The sequence below is a fragment of the Molossus molossus genome, unplaced genomic scaffold, assembly GCF_014108415.1.
Source record: "Molossus molossus isolate mMolMol1 unplaced genomic scaffold, mMolMol1.p scaffold_m16_p_23, whole genome shotgun sequence".
NCBI classification, from domain to species: Eukaryota; Metazoa; Chordata; class Mammalia; order Chiroptera; family Molossidae; genus Molossus; species Molossus molossus.
The window spans coordinates 13,433,661-13,457,689 of NW_023425359.1; the positions used below are offsets into that span (position 1 = coordinate 13,433,661).

A 24,029-nucleotide genomic window follows, 5' to 3' on the forward strand; every position below is an offset into this window, starting at 1 on the left:
CAAACCAGACAAAGATATATTCTTCACCAAAATGTGATTCATATATAAGAAATAAAGGAAATATATAATTTTCTTATGGAAATTAAATCTGTTCTCAGTATAGTTTGATGAAATTATTAAATACTTGGCTTAATTCTTAATTATAACTTGAATTTTTATTGTTTAAGAAATACTGTTTATTAATTTGCATCACATTTCATTAAGAAAGTAATTGATGTTACTTTTTGTTTCAGCTAAACCATTTACTTCTAAAGTGAAACAGATGCGATTACATAGAGAAGACTTTGAAATATTAAAAGTGATTGGTCGAGGAGCTTTCGGAGAGGTAAGAGATTTACAGAAGGTCTGCTAATTGTTTTGGAAGCTATTTTATATAGTCTGAAAAAATTTAACTGAAATATATTGTTTATTGTAATTGATATGATCAGAAAATATATTAAAGTTTTGAATTCTTCTACATGAAAATTTCCCCCCAAGATTTTTCTATTCTTCATATGTCATTGTAAGTTTGAGTATGTTTCTGGACTCTGTTCTGCTGGTCTGTTTGTCTCTTCTTGTGCCAATATGACACTGTCTTCAATTATTCTACTTTGTCTTGATATCTGGTAGTGTATGTACTTTGACTTCTTCCCTCTCCTACTCTATTCTTGGCCCTTTATATTTTTATAATTTCAAATCAGTGTTTCAGTTTCTACTTACTCTTTTTTTTTTAAATAAAGAATGTAGCCCTGGCCGGTTTGGCTCAGCAGTAGAGCGTTAGCCCGCAGACCAATGAGTCGCAGATTCGATTCCAGCCAAGGGCATGGACCTCAGTTGCGGTTTGTCCCAAGCCCTGGTTGGGGTCCTGCGGGAGGCAGCCAGTCGATGTGTCCCTCTCACATCCATATTTGTCTCTCTCTTCCTCCCACTCTATCTGAAGATAAATAGAAAAATATCCTGGGGTGAGGATTAAAAATAAACAAAGCATACTTATAAAAATATTTTTTTAAAAATTTATTTTAGAGAGGAAGGGGGGGGGGGAGAAGAGAAACATTGATCCCTTGCCTCCCGTATGCACCGAGCAAACCCCCAATTTGGGTATGTACCCTGACTAGTAATAGAACCAGTTACCTTTTGGTGCACAGGACAATGCTCAACCAACTGAACCACCCTGGCCAGAGCTCTACTTACTCTTAAAAACTCACAGTCCCCCTCACACATCTGTTGGAATTTTGATTAGGATTGTTCTGAAACTAGAATCATTTTGTAGATAATTGACATCTTAATGATATTGAGTCAAACAATCTATGATCGTGGTATATTCCTCCATTTATGTAGGGCTTTATAACTTTATCTCAATGATGTGGTATAGTTTTCATTTAATAGAGAGGACTTCTACATTTTCAGCAGATCTATTTCTAGATATGTAGTATTCTTTGCTATTTTAATTAGAATAGCAGAAATCATTGAAATGTCATATTTTTGTTTTATTCAAAATACAATATTATTTTAAATTTTAATTGTGATTTTGTTTTTGATCGTTAGAAGTTTATTGCTCAATTTCTAAATGTTTGGAGGGCTTTCTAATTATGTCTATTACAGAGTTATAATGTAATTCCAGAACAGAGAATATAAACTGTGTGATTTCAATTCTTTGAAATTGCTGTGTGTTTTTCTATAAATATTAATGAGCTCAAATTCATTAATCTTGTTTAAATCTTTCACGTTCTTACCTTTTGTTTTCTCTGATATGTCGTTTCCTGAAAGGATTTGTTTATTTATTTATTTTCTGTTTTCACTGATAACAAATACAGAGTTATTATGTCTTTCGGGTGATTAACTCTTTTATAATAATGGAATGATCCTTTATCTCTAAATAATGCTTTTTGAGTGAAAATTTTAAAAATCTGATGTTAGTAGAATGATTTACTCTTTTTATTTACTAGTTTTTGCATTAAACATTTTATTTCTCCTTTTAGTTTCAGCTTTCTATAACTGTATGGTATGGTTTACTGTGTTTTTAGTGTTACTCTTTAACAGGTTAAGAAAGTTTTCTTTCTACTCCTGTTTTGTTGAGAGTGTTTATCATGCATAGGAGTCTTTTTATTAAAAGCCTTTTCTATTTTGATGATATGATTTAATGTCTGTAGTTAATGTGGGAAGTACATTAATTTTTAAATATACCAATATTACATTATTACACAAGTCTAATTGTTCGTATACATTCTTGAAATATGTAGTTGGGTTTGATTTGTTATTTTCTTAGTATTGTTTTGTTTATGTGCGTAAGAGTGGCCTTTAATTGATCTATCTTATAATTTCCTTATTTTTTTTTAACGATATCCTTAGGTTGTAAGACAATTTGGGAAGTGTTTCTGCTTTCTCAATTTTCTGTAAGAACGTGTGTACATTTGGTATCACTTCTTTTTTTTTTTAATCCTCACCCGAGGATATTTTTCCATTTTTTGGTACAGATAGAGTGGGAGGGAGAGAGAGGAAGGGAGAGGGAGAGAGAAAGAAACATTGACGTGAAGGGACACATCGAGTGGCTGCCACCCGCACGACCAACCAGGGCCGGGGACAAACTGCAACCGAAGTACGTGCCCTTAGCGGGAACCGAACCCGGGTCTCTCCGGACCGCAGGCCGACGCTCTAACCGCTGAGCCAAACTGGCCAGGGCTCACTTCTTTCTTTAAATGCCTGGAAGAATTCACTAGTGAAGCCATCTACATACACGAGGAGCGCAGTTCTTTGGGGGGAGGGGGTTGTTTACATCTTTTGAGGTAAATTTCCTATGTGTTAAATATGTACAATACCATAAGTTTTGAGAAGGGGATTAATCTTTATCAAGATATAGAACATTTACATCATCCTAGGAAGTTCCCTCCCCAGTCATTTCCACATAGTTTCCATCAAGTGGTAACCACTGTTATAAATTTTAACTGTGGATCAGTTTTGGCTGTTGGAAAATTTTATTTAAATGGAATTATACCATATTCTTTTTTGTGTCCATCTTCTTTCACTTAGAATAATGTGTGAGATCCATCCTTGTGATCAAATGTATTAATATCTCCTTTTTATTGCTGAGTAGTATACTATTTTATTAGTATGCCACAATTTATCCATTCTATTGATGAATATTTGGGTGGTTTTTGGTATTTTTGGCTGATATGAATATTCTTATATGTGTTTTATGGAAATGTTTTCATCTTCCTTGGGTAAATACCTAGGAACAGAACTGCTGTGTTAAATGGTAGGTCATGTTTAAATTTAAAAGAAATTGGCAAACCTTCTCCAGTGGGGTTGTACCATTTTACATTCCTATCAGTTCCAACAATACTTTTTGTTGTCTATCTGTGTAATTTTAGCCATTCTAGTGGGTGTGAAATAGAATTTCATAGTCTTAAATTGCATTGTCATTTGAATTTATATATCAACATAATGATTCACCATACTTTGTGAAGTTGATGTATTTTAAAAATTGAGGTATTTGCGTTTTTATTACATTTTAAAAAATTGAGGTATTTGCTTTTTTATTATTGACTTGTAGAAGTGTTTTCACCTTTGATGGTATAATTTTATCAAAGTTTTCTCTTAGGTTTATTATTTTATGTTTTGTGTGTGTGTGTGTGTGTGTTGTTTGTTTGCAGGGTGGAGGGGGGCGCATTTTCCCTAAGAAGTCCTGTTTATATTCAAGTCACAGATATATTCACTTTTTTTTTTTTTTTTAAAGCTTTGTAGTTTTAGCTTTATGTTTAGGTTGGTGATCCACATCAAATTAATTCATGTATGATGTGAAATAGGTATCAAGGTTCATTTTTAAAAATGTGGATATCTAATAGTTTCAATAGCATTTATTGAAAAGGCTGTTTTCCCTCTGTCAAAAAAATCAGTTGAATGTGTAAGTTTTGATCTATTTCTGCTCTTTTCTGTTTCATTGATCTCTTTGTCCTATTGCCAGTACCACCTTATCTCGATTTTTGTAGCTTTAGATACTATAAAGTTGAGAGTATGTAATGAACTATGAGTGTAAGTCCTCCTACTTTGTTCATTTTAAAATTATTTTAGCTATTCTAGGACTTACGCATTATTGTATAATTGAGTTTGCATTCAATTTATAGATCAGCTTTGGGTGGTCTGATATCTTAATGTTGAATCTACTTATTAGTCCATAAACAAGGTATGTGTCTTTGTTTTTTAAGGTCTGTTTTAGTTTTTAAGATTTTATTTTTTATCCTCACCCGAGGACATTTTTTCATTTATCTTCAGATAGAGAGGGAGAGAGAAAGGGAGGGAGAGAGAGAGAGAGAAACATCGATGTAAGAGAGACACATCGACTGGTTGCCACCCACACAACCTCAGCCAGGGCCGGGGACAAACTGCAACCGAGGTATGTCCCCTTAGCGGGAACTGAACCCGGGACTCTCTGGTCTGTGGGCTGACACTAACTGCTGAGCCAAACTGGCCAGGGCTAGTTTTTCTTAAGAATATTTTGTTATTTTAGTGTACAGGTCTTCTTCACATTTTGTTAAATTTTCTTCTAAGTATTTTTTGTTTTATGCTATGGTAAATGATATTTAAAACAATTTTATATTCAGATAGTAAGCTGTTAATACGTAGATACACCACTGATTTTTGTATCTGACTTTATAAATTTATTATTTTAGTTTTTTGTTGTTTTGGTTGCTACTTTTTTTTTTTTAGGTAAACAAGCATTGTCTGAGAATAGGGACAGTTTAATTTTCTTTTCATGTTTCAGATTTTATACTTTTTATTTCTTTATCTTGACCTACTGCACTAGTTTAGGCCTCTAGTCCAATGCTGAATAGGTGTCATGAGGGTAGACATTCTTACCTTATTCCTGAACTTAGGAAGAAAGGATTCAGTGTTTCACTATTATGCTGTTAATTTTTGGTGTTTTCATAAGTGTCCTTCATTTGATTGAAATTGTCTTATATTACTAGTTTGCTGAGAATTAAAAAAATTAATTAGTAATGGGTGCTGAATTTTTTCATGCTTTTCCTGCATTTCTTGATATAATCATATAGATTTGCCTTTTATTCTGTTAATATGGTGGGTTACCTTGATTGATTTTTAAAAATAGACTATTTTTTTAAAGCAATTTTAGGTTCATGGCAAAATTGATAAAAATAAAAAAAAAGAAGGTACAGCTTTCTCATATAGTCCCTGCCCCTGCACATGGGGAGTCTCTTCCACTATCATACCCACCAGAGTGATACATTTATTACGATAGAAGAATCTACATTGACACATCATCACTCGAAGTTTATTGTTTCCATTAGGATTCACTCTTTGTGTTGTACATTATATTGGTTAGGACAAATGCATAATGACATGTATACGCCATTATAGAAAGTATGATGCATAATAGTTTCACTGCTTTAAAACTCCTCTGTGCTCTGCCTGTTCATTCTTGCCTCCCTTCACCTTCTCCACAGTTTTGTCTTTTCCAGGATGTCATACAATTGGAATCATACAGTATGCAGCCTTTTCAGGTTGGCTTCTTTAATGCATTTAAGTTTCCGTCATATCTTCTCATGGCTTGGTAGGTCATTTCTTTTTGGCATTGAAGACCATTCCATTGTCCATATGTGCCACTGTTTATTCATTCACCTACTAAAGGACATCTCGATTGCTTCTAAGTTGTGGCAGTTGTGAGTAAAGTTGATGCAAATATACATGTACAGGTTGTTGTGCGGACATAAATTTTCAATTCATTTGGGTAAATCATTTGAGTAAATACCAAGGAGCATGATTGCTGGATCATATGATAAGAGTATTAAGTTAAAAAAAATTTTTTTCTTTATTGATTTGAGAGAGAAAGGGAGAGGGAGAGAGAGAGAGAAACATTGATGAGAGAGAACATTGACTGGCCCTCTCCTGCATGCTCCCCACTGGGGATTTGGCCCACAAGCTGGGCATGTGCCCTGACCAGGAATCGAACCAGTGACCTCTTGGTGTGTGGGTCAACGCTCATCCACTGAGCCACACTGGCCGGGCAAGAGTATTAAGTTTTATAAGACTGCCAAAATGTCTTCCAGAGTGGCTGTACCATTTTGCATTCCCACCAGCAACGAATGAGGGTTCGGTTGCTCCACATCCTCATCAGAATTAGGAGTTGTCAGTGTTTTAAATTTTGGCCATTCTAACAGGTGTGTAGTAATATTTCATGGATATTTTACCTTGTAATTTTCTAATGATATTGAGCATCTTTTCAGTTGCTTATTTGCCATCTGTATATTATCTTCTTTGATGAGGTGTCTGTTAAGATCTTCGGTTCATGTTTTTAAAGGGGTTTGTTTTCTGATTGTTGAGTTTTAAGAGTTCTTTTTGTATTTTGGATAGCAGTCCTTTATCTGATGTGTCTTTTGTATAGTTGATAAGCTAGAATTGATTAAAATTTTATCTTATCAGACATCCCACTCTAATTTTTCAATACTTTTAAGGTTTATTAAAATTTCTTTTATGGTCATCATAATATGGCTTATTTATATGAACACTCCATGTGCATTTGAAAATAATTTTTTTTTCAGTCCTTACCCGAGGATATTTTTCTGTCTTCAGATAGAGTGGGAGGGAGGGAGAGAGAGAGAGAAACATGGACGTGAGAAGGACACATCAACTGGTTGCCTCCTGCATGACCCCAACCAGGGCCAGGGATGAACAGCAACCGAGGTATGTGCCCTTGACCAAAATTGAACCTGTGACTCATTGGTCCATGAGCCGATGCTCTAACTGCTGAGCCAAAGCTGCCAGGGCTGAAAATAATTTTTATTCTATATTTGTTGTTTATAGTCTTTTGAGAGAGGGAGTATTAAAGTCTACAAATATAATTGCATGTCTGTCCCTCCTCTTATAGTTTTGTCTAATACATATACTAATTATTAGACAAACTGATTTTAAAGTTTATTTGTGAAGATAATTAAGAATCATCAGAAAAACTGTTCAAAACTGGGACAATGACAGACCCACTGTATTCTACTTTTATTTTTTTATTTAACTATATTTTAAAACATGTCATAAAGCCTCAACAGAGAACACATGAATAAGAAGTTCAGAAATGGTCTCAAACACGCATAGGAATTTAATACTTGCTAATGGCAGCATCTCAAATTAGTGTAAAAGAGAGAATTTTTATTTATTTAAAAAAATTTTTTTCTTTATTGATTTTTAGAGAGAGGGAAGGGAGAGGGAGAGAGCGCGTGAAACATTGATGAGAGAGAACATCGATTGGCCGCCTCCTGCATGCCCCCCACTAGGGATTGGCCCCACAACCTGCGCATGTTCCCTGACTGGGAATTGGACTGGTGACTTCTTGATGCTTGGGTCAATGTTCAAGTTGAGCCACACTGGTTGGGCTAGAGATAATTTTTAATAAATGGTCTTGAGACAACTGGATTGCAAGTTGGAAAAGGCCTTTTGTGGATCCAATTAAAATGATTGGTAGAGGAAAGCAGTGATTTTAAAAAATAGTAAAAACTGATTTCTTCCAAACAAGTTTTACCAAGGGAGTAGAGGTCACTCAAATCTTTATCTAGTAGGGACCACCTGGGTTTGTTTTAAACTATTCTATTGGGATTTATACTTTGCAACTAGCACAGCACTTCTGGCAAGTGTTAGAATTGTTTATTCACATGATCAGTCCATGTTCATTGCAAGTAAAGCTTCTGTGTTTTGCTTTTTTAAAAATTATGCTACAGAAAGAACAGAAAAGGTATGCAACACTGGAAGGTTCAATAGATCTAGGGGTTGCCGGACAAAGTGGCTTTCTTCACTTTAAAGGACTATCTGTTAAATCCTCTTATTTCTAACCTAGAAAATGACTACTTGGTAAGAGGTACTAAATATATATGAGAATGTAAATTCTTGTTAGGAATTACTATTTTTATTTTTTTTGAAACCTAGTCAAACCCTTTAGGGTCTCACTAAGTTTTGCTCTCTGGAGATGCTCAGGTGGGGGAGGGTTTGGAGGTTGGTTATTGCAGGATTTGGAGCGCAGGTGCTATGTAGAGGTAGTCTATGTGAAAGACCTTATTAGGAGATTTAAAGGGCTCGCTGCTTTGTGAGCAGTGAGAATCAGTTCTCTGAGGAGGTTGAGATGTAGCCAGGGTTTAGAATTATTTCCTGCGTAGCCCTGGCCGGTTTGGCTCAGCGGTTAGAGCGTCGGCCTGCGGAACAGAGAATTATTTCCTGTGTAAGAGAGCTCTGTTTAGCTCAGAAGAGATCAGCTCAAACAGTATACACCGGATTGGCCTAGTCTAGTTTTTCAGGTTCTAAAAGCACACTAGCCATTGTCTAAACTCTTCAGTCTTACCTGAATTAAAAAAAAAAAAAAAAATACAAGGAATTTTTACCTCCATCCCAAGCTTAACCAAACTTGCCATATTCAAAAAACAAACAAACAAAAAAACTTATGCAGGGCTAGATGGATTAGGTTACAGCGGGCTAAAATTTTTTTCTAGTACTGATCAGTGTGTGAGATTCTAACCACCATCTCTTTGATTCCACAATAGCCCTTTTCTCAGAGAATTTGAAGAAGCAGTTGGTACCATAGTTAGTTTTCTATAGCCAGCTAGTAGTAGGTGGCACTTTCCCCTCTCCTGTCCACAATGCAGATGTGTGGCCTCTCTTTCTTAAGATTTTTTTTTACTGATTTTTGGACAGAGAAGAAGGGAGAGGGAGAGAGAGAAACATCAATGTGAAAGTGAAACGTCAGTCTGCTGCTGCCTCCTTAACACACGCATACACAAACCACCACCACCACCACCACCCCACCTTCAGTCCCCCACCCCCAACCTGGGATCGAGCCTGTAGTCCAGGTATGTGCCCTGTCCGAGAATTGAACTGGCAACCTTTCAGTGTGCAGGATGATGCCCAACCAACCCAACCACATTGGCCGGAGCATGACCTCCCTTTATTTAGTTGGTGACATGTTAGACTTCAGGCTTAGATTGTAGTAAGTGGACATGCACAGGGAAGTCTCTCTCTGCTGGGCCATTCTTGTGACTATCAGTTGTGATCACTGCACTAGAACGGACATAGTAGAAACTATAACTATGTTGCTTGTTATTTTTGTAGGAAGGATATAGCCAGGCTCACAGGTCTTGCTGTACTTGGATCTCTGCACCTCCATCACCTCGTGTCTGAGCACCATTGAAGTGGTGCTCAAGTGGGGGCTGGGTAGAATAAGTTCTGCAGCCTATGTGGGAGTCATAGAGGCCACCAGAGACCAGGCCTTTCTTAGTCCAGAAATTGCAGGCTCCAGAGGGAAAGCCCCCATACAGGAGATGAGCAGGTTTTCATCAAGCATCTCCACATTGGCATGCCCATGGTGTGAATGCAGACCTGGTCAGAAATGGTTTTCGTGGCTCCAAACATCTTGGAAGAAACATAGGAACCCTGTCAATGATGTCTTTTTAATGTTTAGACAGTGTGACCACTATTCCTGGATACCAACGTTTTTTTTAGGCAGATTCATTTTCTTAGCAAACTGTACTCTCTGAGGCAGCTTGGGTCTACCCAGAAAAAGTCTCAGACAGCCCCTTTAGCTCGTGTCCTCATTATGGAGGCTGAACAGTTCACCTAAAGGGGTGCAAAATAGGGTGTGCGTGGGGTAATAGGCAGTACCGTCAGGCAGAAAAGGACTGCGAGGTCCCACCACAGTCCGCAATCTGGATCCTGGGTTTACCGAAGCCTTGGAAACCCTGAGCCTGCAGTTGCCATGTCCAGTGCTAATACCTGGTTACTGGAACCACGTTCACCACGGTTGCTACTGGGACAACATATAAAATATTTTAATGATGTGATTATTCTGAACCTAATAAATAGATAAATGTGGAATTCTACATCCAGCAGAGAATACACATTCTATTCCTGGCACATACAGATCATTTTCAAAATTTATTATGTTCTAGGCCACAAAGGGTGCTTGAATAACTTCCAAAAAAGTCATTATTATGCAGAGCATGATCTCTGATCTTAATAAAATACAATTAGAAGTTAATATTAGTTAGATAGCTAAAAATGACCCATATGTTTGCACACACTTAAAAACATAGATTGTGAGGGAAATTAAAAAATAATTAGCTATGAGTAGAAACACTGCATTTCAAACTTTGAGATAGTTGAAAAGAGACAGAGCTTACAATACATTTACCAGGAAACAAGAAATCGGTAACTGCTATAGGCTCAATTGTGCCTTCCTTCCAAACCCCTAAAAAAAATTCATGTTGAAGTCCTAATCTCTAGTGCCTCAGAATGTAACCCTGTTTGGAAATAGGTTCTTTACAGAGTAACTAAGTTCAAAAGAGGTCATTAGTGTGGACCCTAATGTCATATAATTGGTGTCCTTGTAAGAAGGGAACATTTGAACACAGGCATGGACAGAGGGAAGATGAAGTGAAGACACGAGGAAAGATGGCCATCTCGAGCTAGGGAGAGAAGGCTGTAAGTTCAAGGCAAAGATTGAATTTTTTTATTCATTACACTCAGTACTTAGCACAGTGCTTGTAAATATAATACATTTCCTAATCAGGAGGATAAAAATAGAAAAGCGAAGTTCTTTTTTTTTTTTCATACTTTTCTTACTAATGAAAATCATACTTATTAAATCAGGTGCTATAATTCAGTGATGTTCCATGCCCTTGTGTAGGGTCACAGTCTAATGAGCAAGAGGAAAAGGGGCAGAGGGACACCCATTGTGATCTATAATTTTGAGGCATTTCTTTCCAATTATATTTCTATTCATAGCTAATAAAATTGGGATAGTTATATAAACCTTAATATCTAACTAGCTCCCCCCCAAATATTTAGTCTTTTTTTTATATGTTGAAATATTTCTTTGTAAACCTTATTTCTGATGGCTTCATAAAAGCTCATTATGTGGATGTTTATGTAATTTACTTAACAATAATGTTAAGGTAGAATCTATGCTCTGACTATAAGGATTCTCTCCTGTCTGTTCACTGCAGTTCTCCGGCACCTGCAGCAGTCTTTAGTACATAGTAGGTGCTCAATACATATATGGAGAATAAAAGAATGAAATATTTAGGTGGTTCTATTCTGTATTATTAATAATGCTCTAACTTCCAGTCAAGATGGCGGCATAGGTAAACGCAGTATCGTGTCCTCCCGCAGCCACATCAAAGTTACAACTAAACTACAGAACAACCATTATTCAAAACCACCTGAAATCAAGCTGAATGGAAGTCCTACAACTACGGAATTACAGCAGCAGCCACATCCAGACTGGTAGGAGGGGCGGAGGCGGACCAGCTGGTTCCACACCCACGTGTGGCGGATAAAAACCAGGAGGACACCTCGGCTGGGAAGGTCCTTCCTGAGGACTGAGGGGTCCCCGTCCCACACCAGGCACCCTGCACAAGGTTCCAGTGCCAGGAAGAGAAGCCCCATAACTTCTGGCTGGAAAAACCAGCGGAAACTGAGGCTCAGAGAAGCTGAGGCGGCAGGAGCCCCAGGCAGCTCCTTAAAGGGCCTGCGCACGGACTTATCGGACTCTGTCCCTCTAAGCTCGGAGGGGAGGCAGCTCGAGGGGCGCCAGAGACATACAGGGAGGAACTGAGCTGTTTGGCACTGGAGCGAGGGCTGGAGAGGGGGCTTTCTCCGGGACAAACGTGCTGTAAGAGGCCTTTGTTCCTTTGGTGAGCCCTTCCCTGGGTGGGCAGACAGTCGCCATATCTGGGACTCCAGCAACCTGGCTCACACTGGTAGCCCCGCCCTGCTGACTCCCTGAGGCCCCGCCCCGCCCCGCCCCGCCCAACTTTCAGGCCCACCCAAGCTGTTGCCACTTGCTTAATCATAGGATTGGCCTGTCTTGGATCCTGCTTCAGGTGTTCTTAAATTCTTTCAAACAGGCAGCATCTGGTCTCAGATAGCTCCATACCTCCTGTTAAGTAATACACAGAAACAAACACAGGGAGGCAGCCATAATGAGGAGACAAAGAAACAGGTCCCAAATGAAAGAACAAAACCCCAAGAAAAGAACTATGTGAAATGGAGATAAGCAACCTAACAAATGCTGAGTTCAAAATACTGCTTATAAGGATGCTCAATGAACTTAGTGAGAACCTCAGTGAACTTAGGGAGGGCCTCAAGAGCATAAAAAAGGACCAGTCAGAAATGATGGGTGCACAATCAGAAATGAAGGAAGCATTAACTGAAATAAAGAATAATTTACACAGATTCAATAGTAGAGTACGTAAATCCAAGAAGCAAACTATCGATTTGGAATATAAGGAAGCAAAAAATTCCCAATCAGAACAGCAAAAAGAATCCAAAAAAAATGAGGATAGTGTAAGGAGCCTCTGGGACAACTTCAAGTGTGCCAACATTTGCATCTTGGGGGTGCCAGAAGTAGAAGAGAGAGAATAAGAAATCGAAAACCTGTTTGAAACAAAAATGACAGAAAACTTTCCTAACTTGGTGAAGAAAACAGACATACAAATCCAGGAGCACAGAGAGTCCCAAACAAGATGAACCCCAAGAGGCCCACACCAAGACACGTCATCATCAAAATGCAAAAGGTTCAAGACAGAATCTTAAAAGCAGCATGAGAAAGGCAGTTAGTTACCTACAAGGGAGTTCCTATAAGGCTGTCAGCTGATTTCTCAAAAGAAACTGTAGGCCAGAAGGGAGTGGCAAGAAATATTCAGAGTGATGAAAACCGGGAACCTACAACTAAGATTACTCTATCCTACAAAGCTGGCATTTAGAATCGATGGCCATATAAAGACTTTCCCAGACAAGAGAAAGTTAAAGGAGTTCATCACCAAACCGTTATTATATGAAATGTTGAAGGGTTTTTTTTGAAGAAAAAGATGAAATATATGAACAAACAAAATGGCAATGAATACATATCTATCGACAATGGAATCTAAAAACAAAATGAACAGGCAGAACAGAAACATTCTCATAGATACAGAGAACATTTTATTGGTTGCCAGATGGGAGGGGGATTGGGTGTAAAAGGTGAAGGGATTAAGAAGTACAAATTCATTGCTAGACTGACAAACCTCAAAGGGAAAGGGTTTGGGGGATGGGAAGAAATAAACCAAAGAATTTATATGCATAACCAATGGACACAGACAATAGTGTGGGAAAAGGCGGGAGGAAGGCGGGAGTGGGGAGGAGGGGGTCAATGGGGGAAAAATGAGGAACATCTGTAATACATTCAACAATAAAGATTTTAAAAAATACAAAAAAATAATGTTCTACATAGCATTTTTGTACATAATGCTTTCAATGCATTTCAAATGATTTTCTAAATAATTTTTTCTAGAATGAATTTCTAGAAGAAGACCTTGATGGTTAAAAGGATATGGACAAAGTTATATGATTTTGAGTAGTTTTCTTTTCTCTTGAAATAATGTTAACTGTGACTTTCTATTTTTATACTTTAATTTTATAAAGTTTATATAATAATTGGATTCTACAAGAACCCAAAATTTTTTTTTCTTTTAAGTGCACTTCTTTTTATTTGTGCCTGGAATATAAAATGTTGCTCTTGGTGAAATATAAGGATTGGAAGGTCTCTTAGGCTAAGCAGTTGAACAACTAGATATGCCGTGGTAAGGAACTTAGGATTGGGAGTCTTCTCAGATGTTAGTAAGCAGAGTAGTGATATACTCAGAATTCCTTTAGAAAAGTAATGCTGGTAATAGTGTAGAGGAAGGAGTAGACAGAAGAGACTAGAGGCAGGGAGACTCTGGATTTCTCACTATCAGGACCCTACATCTAATCCATCAACGTTTATGTCTTGAATATCCTAAGTTGTCCTTGAATTCCCTCCTCTCTGACCTCCATTAAGTCCTCAGTATCTTAAACCTCAGCTACTACTGCAGCCTTTTCATTTCTTTCCCTGCCTCAGAACCATTCTCCAGAGACTTGACCTAGCTAAAGCCAACTATGAAGCATGGTTCTCTGTTACCTACATTTTAAGGTTCTGGTTGATTAACGTGGCGTGCAGGCTCTTCCATTGTTGCTACTCCCTGCTATGAGGAAACCTTTCCTAGGAAAGGAAACCACTGATGGTCCCTGAACATCTTTACCCTTCTCCCATATCTACATAGTCCTTGCTTCTCTGCCTTGTTCATGCTGCCCCCACTTCCCAGAATATCCCCACTCTCCAACCAAGCCCACTTGGCCACCCTTTTCTGGGGTTCACTCGGGTGTCAGTTACTTCTTCCAAGAAACTTTAATGTATATTATACACCTCCCTCCCCCACTCTTATCTTTTGGGTCAGAACAGAAACATTCTCATAGATACAGAGAACATTTTATTGGTTGCCAGATGGGACCAAAAGATGGATAGTCCCATCTTTTCTTTTTATAGGACCTTGTTTTCATCTTATACTGATTGATTATCTCTTGAGGTATGTTTCCCACACTGGACCGAGAGATTTTTGAGGGCAAAGGACTCTCTTATTTATTTTTATTCTCAGTAGTTAGCATAGCATCTGCCACTAATAAGATGGTGAAAAATGAGGCTATTATCATTTTTTCAGGTGAAATAGTGAGGGCTTGAACTAGACCAGTGATAGTGAGAAAGAAGGGTTGGTGGGAGAAAGAGCTTGCAAAGAAGTCACTTTGGATGTCAGTGATAAGTTAAAGGTAGAAGTCATAGATGATTGAGGTATGCAACTTGAAGAGATGAGTTTTGTATACAGATTTTTGATTGTTAAATTTGAGATATTTGCTGAACATTCTAGAGATGACTAGTAGGCATCTTGATATTTGGGTCTAGATATTAGGAGATAAGAATTTAGGAGTCATAAGCATATAGGTATTAATTGGGGCATTTGGAATAGATAATACAAGTCAGGAAGGAGAGAAGATATACAAAAGGTGGAGTAGAGATCCTTGGGGAACAGCATTTAACAGGTTACAGAAAAAAGCAAAAGGGGAGTATATTGATTGTCAGAAATGTCCCATAATGAAGAGAGGTTGAAGCAGATGAGAAGTGAGAAAGAACAGTATGTTTTATTTGGAAATTGGAAGGTCATTATTGATCTTTGAGAGAATAATTTCTGTCCAATAGAGTGAAGAAACTAGATTGAAGTAGGTGATTAAAAGAGGTTGAGAAGCAAATAAATGTTGAGCAAGTGGAAAAAGCAAGCATGTACTACTTTAAAATGTGCTTTATGGAGAAATGATGCCTTATGGAAAAGGGATGTGATATCAGTTCCTTTAGACGAAGGTAGGATGGCGGTAAGGTTTTTGTTTTTTTTTTTTTGGATAGGAGATGGTCTTGGAAAAGCTTGTCAGTTGATGTTCAGGAGCCAGAAGCAAGGGGATTTGAAGTCCAGAAACAAATCTTAATGGGACAATGGCAAGAAGGAAAGGAAGGGGAGGGTCTAGGATCGAGATCTCAAATTATACCATTAGCCTTGAAAAGTGGTGGGGACACTTTTTCTTTGTGTTCTAGAAGAAAAGAAGGAAGATAAGTAAAAATGTAGAAACATTTAAAGATGGCACAAGGGAATGTAAAGGGTCTGTTTTTTTTGTTGTTGTTGTTGTTTTTTTAATGAAGTAGATGACCAGGTCATTAATTGCAGGTAAGGGGTGGATAGGAGAGGGGTGGATTGATGGTGGTGGCAGTGTGACATGGGATATTTTAGAAGATTGGTAAAGGACAAAGAATTAATGGTGGGACTGCAGGTAAATTTTAGGGCCCATTTGAGATTGAGCTATGGAAAAAAGTAAACAATAATAAAAATACTTAAAGAATACATTTGTTTTTCCATGAAAGAAACTAGAAAAAGAAAGACACTGGAGAAATACTTCTAGTTATTTATTAGGATTGTGAGGCAGATATTTGCTCTACAGTCCTAATGCCAGGAAAAATGGAAGATTGGGGTCCAGGGCTTGGGAGTGGGTTGCAGGAGGTAGCAGTCTAGCCATCATTTGACTGGGAATGAATTCTTCCTGGTCACAGGCCATTACAGTTTAGACCTTTAGATGCAACTTAGTATCTAAAGCGTGACTGATAATATTTGAGATTCAGTGTGAGAAGGTGTCTTTTCTTTCTTTCTTTTTTGGTATATTCTTGCTCTATATGTTGATTATGTAAAATAAAAGCAACGAACAGACTGCAAATAATTTACTCTGATATTTTAAGCCAGAGTGAATTTTTATATAGAAAAGTAGTATTGGCTGGATTATGAGCTCTTGCTGCTTAGTTCTTCATTCCTGATTAAAATATCTCTGGTGGCCTTATATACTCTAGTATTTATCGACTAATAGATTTTGAAATGTAAAGACAACCCTAAAGAGATAATTATTTCCTGCAAGGTATTTTGTCTTCTACCAGGAATTTGTAAATAGGTACATAGACCCAGTGGTAGGCTCTCTGGTACAGATATCTGATAAGAGCAGTATTTCTATCAATTATGCTTTTTCTTAAAAAAAAAATAAAACTATGAAAATAAAAGCATAATTTATATACAAGACATGCATACTTCATGGGAAACAATAAAGGAGCAAGATACAATTGAAAGTCAACAGCTCTATGAATTAAGAACCTTCTCTCTACGACTCAAATGTTGTCAGTTACTGCTTAACTTAACGCTGGGTTTTCCTTTTTGCTTTCAGGAAAACCTTTAACTTACGCCCTGGGTGTTGCCTGTCCACAGTTTCCTGGTGGCTCACCGCTTCTGCCTGCTCCAGCCTTGCTCCGGCAGCTTCAAGGCTTCTGGGCTTCAGAGCTTGTTGTGAAAGCTTGCTGCTTTGGCCTGCTACCCCTGCTTCAGGTGTCAAAAGCTTTTAATTAGCTTGCTTCCTCTGATTATTATAACTAGGCCCTATGTGTCTGCATTACCTAGTCCTAGGGTCTGAAAGGAGAATTATTTTTTGCCATTCATTCTTCCTTAAAAACTCTTATATCTTGGCTCTCCTGGGATCAAGGGAGAGTAAAAGGAGTTTGAAGTTAATACTGCATGATTCACCTTTGATAGCCTCTGCATATGTGGGGCTAGTCTCCAGTCCACGGGGCATACTGGATTTTTATAGCCAGTGTCTGTTCTGATTGATTGATGCCCATGCTGTACCAATTCTTAAATATTTTGACTATAGCTACTGTATTTATAAATTGTGTCTCCATAGAGAGGTTACCTTTAGCTGTTTAGTAAATTCTTTGTAGTGTTTTTAGTTTACTCATTAAAGGGATTTAGTGTTTTTCATTAAGTATTATGAACACAAACTGATCACTAACAGAGCAGTTTATAAAAAAACAAATACAGTGATTGCCATACTTATTAACAGTGATTACCATTAACATATCAGTCAATATCAAGATTATAAGCATGATGAATGGGAAGCTGTCTTCGGGACCTAGAGAACTATTCAGTACTTACAGTAAAGAACACTAGGTCTGTAACTAGCTAGTGAGGACTGTAGAACCTATTTTAGAGTGGTATTAGAATTAAGTAAGGTAATATATAATGTGCTTAGTCTAGTGCCAGGCACAGAGTAAGCTTTCTATAAATAGGAGTCGTTTATTATTTTATCATTAATAATAAATGATGGTAGAAGTTATACGAGGGAGATAAAAGGAGACAAAGATATGAAGCAATAAATAGCGAGCTGTCACAACAGACAAAAGATAATAAAGGCTAAATTATAAAGTCAAGACTTTAAAAACCATATGGATTATTTAGAGAGCAGCATGAGCTGAAATAATCTGTTATACACTTAATAAATCTTAAAATACACACTTGTATCTCTTTTTATCATAATACCTTTTTAATGTGAGTTTCAGTATCATTTTAGTAGTCTACTTGAAGCTGAGAGTATTGATGCCATACAAACTTTCTGTGTATATCTACCTGTTTGGATTACAAATCATCCACCATTTATTCAACAAAAATAGTTGTTGAATACATGTTGATTGATACCCAAATAGATTACAAATCATTCATCATTCATTCAACAAATATTTACTGAGTACCTATTGATTCTGAAGTACTGGGCATATACTAGGAAACAAATGAGAATAAATCATTCCTGTCCTCATAGAGCTTATCTTCTAGTGATTGAGGCAAACTACTTAAATAGAGTATATAGTTTGTTAAATAATAAGGGAGCTAAGGGGGAAAGCAAGCAAAGAAATGGTATAGGAAGTGTGAAAGGGCAGAATGACATTTCAGTGAGGAAGTGAGAGAGCAAACCATGTGGCTTATATGGAGGAAGACTACTTGCGACCTAGGGAATAGTGAACAATAAGTACAAAGGCCCTGAGTTGGGATTGAACCAGATGACCAATATGTCTGGAGCAGAAGGAGAGTGGTATGAGATCTGAGAGGTTGGAGGACCAGAATATATTGGCCTTATAAGTTATAGTAAGGATTTTGACTTTTATTTGGTGAGAGATTGGCAACTGTTGGAAACTTTTAAGCAGAGGAGTGTCTTGATCTCAGCTATGTTTGTACAGGATCACTGTGGCTGCCATTGAGAATAGATCATGGGGGGTTAGGGCAGAAGTAGAGAGGCCAGGTAGGACAATCCAGGCAAAGTATAAATGGTAGCTTGGAATTGGGTGGACCAAAGGAGGGATGGTGAATTCATATTCAATGTAGACTAGATTTGCAGAACCGTATGGCAATTGTTTCTTGGATGTTGAAATTCTATTTTATATAGTGTAATCATTCCTAAATTACATATTGTAACCATGTGACGATGCATAAATTTTAAGGACTTGTTCCTTTACATGTCATCTACTGATTTTTTTTTTCTGTAGTGTTGCAGTTTTTCTAACTTCATAGTGCTTTTAAAATGAAGTCTTTAAAGACATCTTTATATTTGTTTTAAAAGATATATTTTTTCTGTGTCAAATTTATAAACTTGCAGTCCATACTAAATGCACTCTTTATTTTGGTCAAATTAAATAAGAAAGGACATTTTCACATACTACCCTCTTATATCTCAGTTAGCAATGGTTCTCAAAATCTAGAACCTGAAGTTAGAGTTATAAGAAATCTTTTTTTTTTTTTTTAATTTTTCTTCTACTGAAATTAATATAAAAATGATCTGTAGGTTTAAAGGAGAAAAGCAAGATCAATTATTAGTTTTTAAATTTTATTAGCTTTATATTCTTATCATGTCAACAGTTTGGTAATTAAAGAATATTTTCTAAACTGACATTTTTATTTCATCACACTCCATCTCTTTCCAGAAAAGTTTCTAGGCAACTCATGAAACTGTTACAAGATAGCTTTGAGAATGTTTTTCATCCTTACAGCAGCCTGGCATTCCCGATTACCACATAAATGTGTAGAATGGGTCTCATTTGCCCTTATCAGCCACAGTACAGTATCTCAATAATTAGTGCTAATTTCATGTCCAAGGTGAGGTCTGGTATTCCATGCTATTCCATTCCATGCTTCACATTTTGCATGTTCCATACAGAAAATGTAGAAATGTGAATAGAAATCAAATCACCTGTAAATACCTGATTTTGGAATATTTTGGTGTCTATCTTTCTCCATATACATATGGCATAGAAATTCACAGGTATATATACAAAAAATAATCTAGTGTATGAACTTCATTAAACTTTTTTTTAAAACAGATACTGTGAACTTTCCCCTATAAATAGTATTTTTTAACAATATTTTCAAGAATATGAATAATTTTCTGTAATTTTGTGATATATTTAGTCAGTTTCATCTTTCAGAATATTTAAGTTATTTCCATTATTTTACTATTGAAAACTACACTGGTCAATATTTTGGCTTAGTTTTTATTTGTATATATTTTCAATTGAGGTTATTTCTAGCTATATTTCTATATATATGGATGTGTTATGAGTAATCATGGAAAGTTAGAAGTTGAAGAAATCAAAGTTTCTTATTTCATAGTTAAGAAATGGAAGTAGTTGGGATATATAATGTCTCCCACTTATTAATGTAGAGCAAACGACAAGATTGGGCAAAATGTGCTTAGTGTGCAAGGCCTTGCACATAATAATTGCTAATGCTTATTGAACATTTACTAAGTGCCAGACCCTGTTGTGAGCACTTTATACTTGTATTATTTCACTGTTTACCACAACTAGGTAAGGTAAGTACTATTATTAATTCCATTATATTGTCAAGAAAACTGAAATTTTGAAAGGTTAAGTTACTTGTCCAGAGTTATATAACTCGTAACAGATTGAGGATACAAAACCAAGTGGTCTGACTGCAGAGTCCATGCTATCACCACTACCCCCAACAGCCACAGTAAATGCTAACTCAGTGTTTGAGTGCTCAGTAAATGCTAGTTGTTTCTACTGCACAGCTCTGTAATGCAGAGGTGGTTTTGGTTTCAATATTTTTTGGATTTTAGATAATTTAGCACATATACTCTTTTATATGATACTCCTGTTGGGGTTTGGAGCAGCACCTCATAAGCAAATGCAGTAGTATTTCTGCAGTGAAGCATATTTGTCTTTTCAGTAAGTGAGATTAAAAATCAGAAAACAAATAGTATAATAGCCTCGTGGCAGTATATGCTGCCAGATGGATTGTGGAAACCTTTTGACTTTTACTATTGCAGGTAAGGGATTGTGGACCTACATAAAACTCTTAGAAGAGTATCTGGCATGTAGAACACATTCCATATGGGTTGGTGAAAACTCCCACTCCTAGCAGTAGTTATCATCAGATGCTTACATACTCATATGCATAGGGAATTGGTGAATCATATAGTGCTAGGCATACTTTTCCCAAATCAGAATAAGAGAGGGCTTAAGTGGTAGCCATCCATGTCTCTTCTGTATCCTAAGTGTAGGTAGGCATGTCTAGCTTCTGACCATTTGCACTCCCAATTGTGCAACATGTAATTTGAGTCTCCAGAGTAGCCAAACTTGTATTTTCAGCCTTTCAGAGATCTTGGTGAAACAGTGTTTGAAGTTTTTCTTGCTCTTTATTACAGCCCCTTTTCAGAATTTTTTTCCATCTTTATTAAGAAATAATTGACATATTACACTGTGTAATATTAAGGTGTACAAAATGATGATTTGATACATGAAATGGTTACCCCAATAAAGTTAATACCCCCATCCCCTCACATAATTACCGTGTGTGTGTGTGTGTGTGTGTGTGTGTGTGTGTGTGTAGTGAGAACATTTAAGATCTCTCTTAACAACTTTCAAGTATGTAATACAGTGCCGTGAACTCCAGTCACCATGCTGTACATTAGATCCTGAAGACTTATTTATCTTATAATTGAAAGTTTGTACCTTTGACCAGCTGTCCCCCACTACACAGCCCCTGGCAGCTACTATTCTCTTTTTATAGGTTCAACTTTTTTTAGATACCACATGTAAGTGAGATCATATAGTGTTTGTGTTTCTATGTCTGGCTTATTTCAGTTAGCACAGTGTCCTTTAGGTTCATCCATGTTGTCACAAAAGCAAGATTTTCTGGCTTTTTATGGCTAAATAATTTTCCATTGTATATATGTATACTGCAAATGTAAATGTCCATTGATATACATTTAGGTTGCTTCTATGTCTTGTACAGCCCCTCTTAAAAAACATGAACCCAGTAGGAGAATAATTTAACTAAACTTCTCATTTCTACAGCTATGACCAGAAATGACTAAAGACTAAAGTTATTGTATTTGAAGTCGTGATATTTCATCTTTCTTCCACCATTTTAATTGATGAAAAGCTATAATCACAGTATTATAACCTTTTATGACAATTACCAAGAAATGTTCTTGTGTATATTATAATATACACTTATTTTAACATATGGTCTTATTACTTTTATTGCCATTTGATACAGATATAAGTTTATTAAATGCCCCTGATATGTATATTTGCTGTTAAGATTTTTACAAATTTGGTATTTGAGTTTAAACCTATTCTCTATCCTTGGAAATATCCCTTTGAACTGTTTAAAGATGTGCTGTATAAAGTTTGTTCTCTCCTGCATATTAGGGTCGTATGTGTCTTCCCCTTCCCCAACCTCCAATAACTGGAAACAACCTCTGTCTCTTCTGTAGTTCATTCTCAGCCCTTTAACATCCCTAATAGCTGGAAAGTCCTTTGAGATTGTCTAGTCAAACTGAAGCAGAGAAGTAGAAACCAAAATGTAATCAGTTTGTTGAGGATGAAAATGTGGTGTTATTTATTTGTATTTGACAGTTTTTTGATCCATAACTAAAATACAAAATAGAGCAATAGCTGTTCCATTTTTTGTCGGAAAGGAATGTGTCAAGTCTACAGTTTGAAGAGCTCTTAACTTTAATTGGTCTTTGAGGGGTGTGTATGTGTGTGTGTGAGAGAGAGAGAGTTTGGGATTGTGATATAGTGTGTAAGAATATGTGCTATAAAAATTAATATTTCCAGTTTATTTAATGTTGCTTGATCCCACAAAATAGATTTGTTTTCACAGCAAGCATTCGAGCATTGTGTTGGAATTTGGCATGCAGTATTTAATAAGCTTTAATATTTTATCTTGTACATTTTGGTCAACTTCTTAGTGATAGTACATGTTGAGTTTAAATTCCAGGGCAGAAAAATTGAAAAGGAGGATGTAATGTATAATCACCAACTGATACAGTGTTCACAAATACAGTTACTTGTTTGGCACTTGTTTACTAATGTAATTCTTTCAACTGACAATATTATTCGATTTAGGATCTTAGAATTTGAACTGCATGGAAAGCTTTGATAATTTTGGTATTTTTTTACAGAGAGGAAAAAGGAAAATGGATGACTGAAAAGAGTACTGTTTATTGTATTCTAAAAGTTGTATTTCCTTTCCCAGGTTGCTGTAGTGAAACTAAAAAACGCAGATAAAGTATTTGCCATGAAAATATTGAATAAATGGGAAATGCTGAAAAGAGCAGAGGTAAGATTCTAATTATTGGACTGTTTTTTAAAAATAGGTTTTTAATGATTTTAGAGGGAGAGGGAAATGGGGAGAGAGAGAAACATCTGTTGGCTGCCTCCTGCATGCCCTCTTCTGGGGATTGAGCTACAATCTAAGCACATGCCCTGACCGGGAATTGAACCAGCGACCTCTCAGTGCATGGGAAGACGCTCAACCAACTTAGACACACTGGACAGGGCAAATATATAAAAAACAAAACAAAACATGAGAAGACTCTGAAAGGCAGAGAAAAGAAGGTGGACCAACCCTGGCTGATTTTGTTCAGTGGTTAGAGCATAGGCTCAAATTGAAGCGTTGTGGGTTCAATTCCCAGTCGAGGGCACATACTTAGGTTGCAGGTTTGATCCCTAGCTCCGTCTGATCCCCAGCCCAGTTGGGGTCATTTGAAAGGCAGCTGATTGATGTATCTCTCTTACATTGATGTCTCTCTCTCCCACCTTCCACTCTATCTAATAAAAGGGGTGGGGGAGGATCCTTGGGTGAGGATTAACCAAATAAATAAATAAAAGAAGGTGGACCAGCTAGGGACCTTTGGGTCCTGTGGAACAGCACTTATTCTGTGAAGTCAGTAGTGCATGAGAACTAGTTATGCCACCTCAGAAGTATATGCAATGTAAAATAAAAATAAAAGGGACTGTGAATTGATGTTAATCAAAGATGTTGCCATTGGCTACCCTGGGGTACTCCAGTTAGCATATACTGAGGTTGAAGTGATTTTAAAATAGTTTTTACAATAAAGGATTTTCATGTTGTGCTGCCTCAAAATCTTATCTACTCCTTAAACTCCTCAGTAGTGGAACTCTTGGGTTTGGGGGACAGGTACACATTAACCTTTGTTGCCAAATTGTCTTCTAAAAATGTTGGATCCATATATCTTTGCACTCATAGTATGTAAATGTGTTTGCTGTCTAACTCATTTGCCAGTTCTGGATGTTATCAAATGATTTCTCTTTCTTTAATTATGTGAATTTTTTTTTTTTTTTGCTGACAAGTTAAAAAGTGACATCTCATATTTGGTTCAGCCATCAAATATATATTGGAGATTTAAAAGTAAATTGTGTATAAGACCTGATATTGGAATTCTTGCATTTTGCTATCTGTCTGTCTGTCTGTCTGTCTATCATCTATCTA

At 36.8% G+C, this 24,029-nt stretch overlaps 1 protein-coding gene across 6 annotated transcripts in view; it reads left to right on the top strand.

Annotated features, from left to right (window-relative positions):
• CDC42BPA (CDC42 binding protein kinase alpha) overlaps window positions 1-24,029 on the top strand; it is a 222,747-nt gene that overhangs the window by 34,842 nt on the left and 163,876 nt on the right. For all 6 annotated transcript variants that reach the window (XM_036277347.1, XM_036277348.1, XM_036277351.1 and 3 more), the window contains exons 2-3: window positions 234-325; window positions 22,773-22,856. In XM_036277347.1, coding sequence (XP_036133240.1) covers window positions 234-325; window positions 22,773-22,856 — 176 coding nt within the window. The remainder of the gene's footprint in view (window positions 1-233; window positions 326-22,772; window positions 22,857-24,029) is intronic.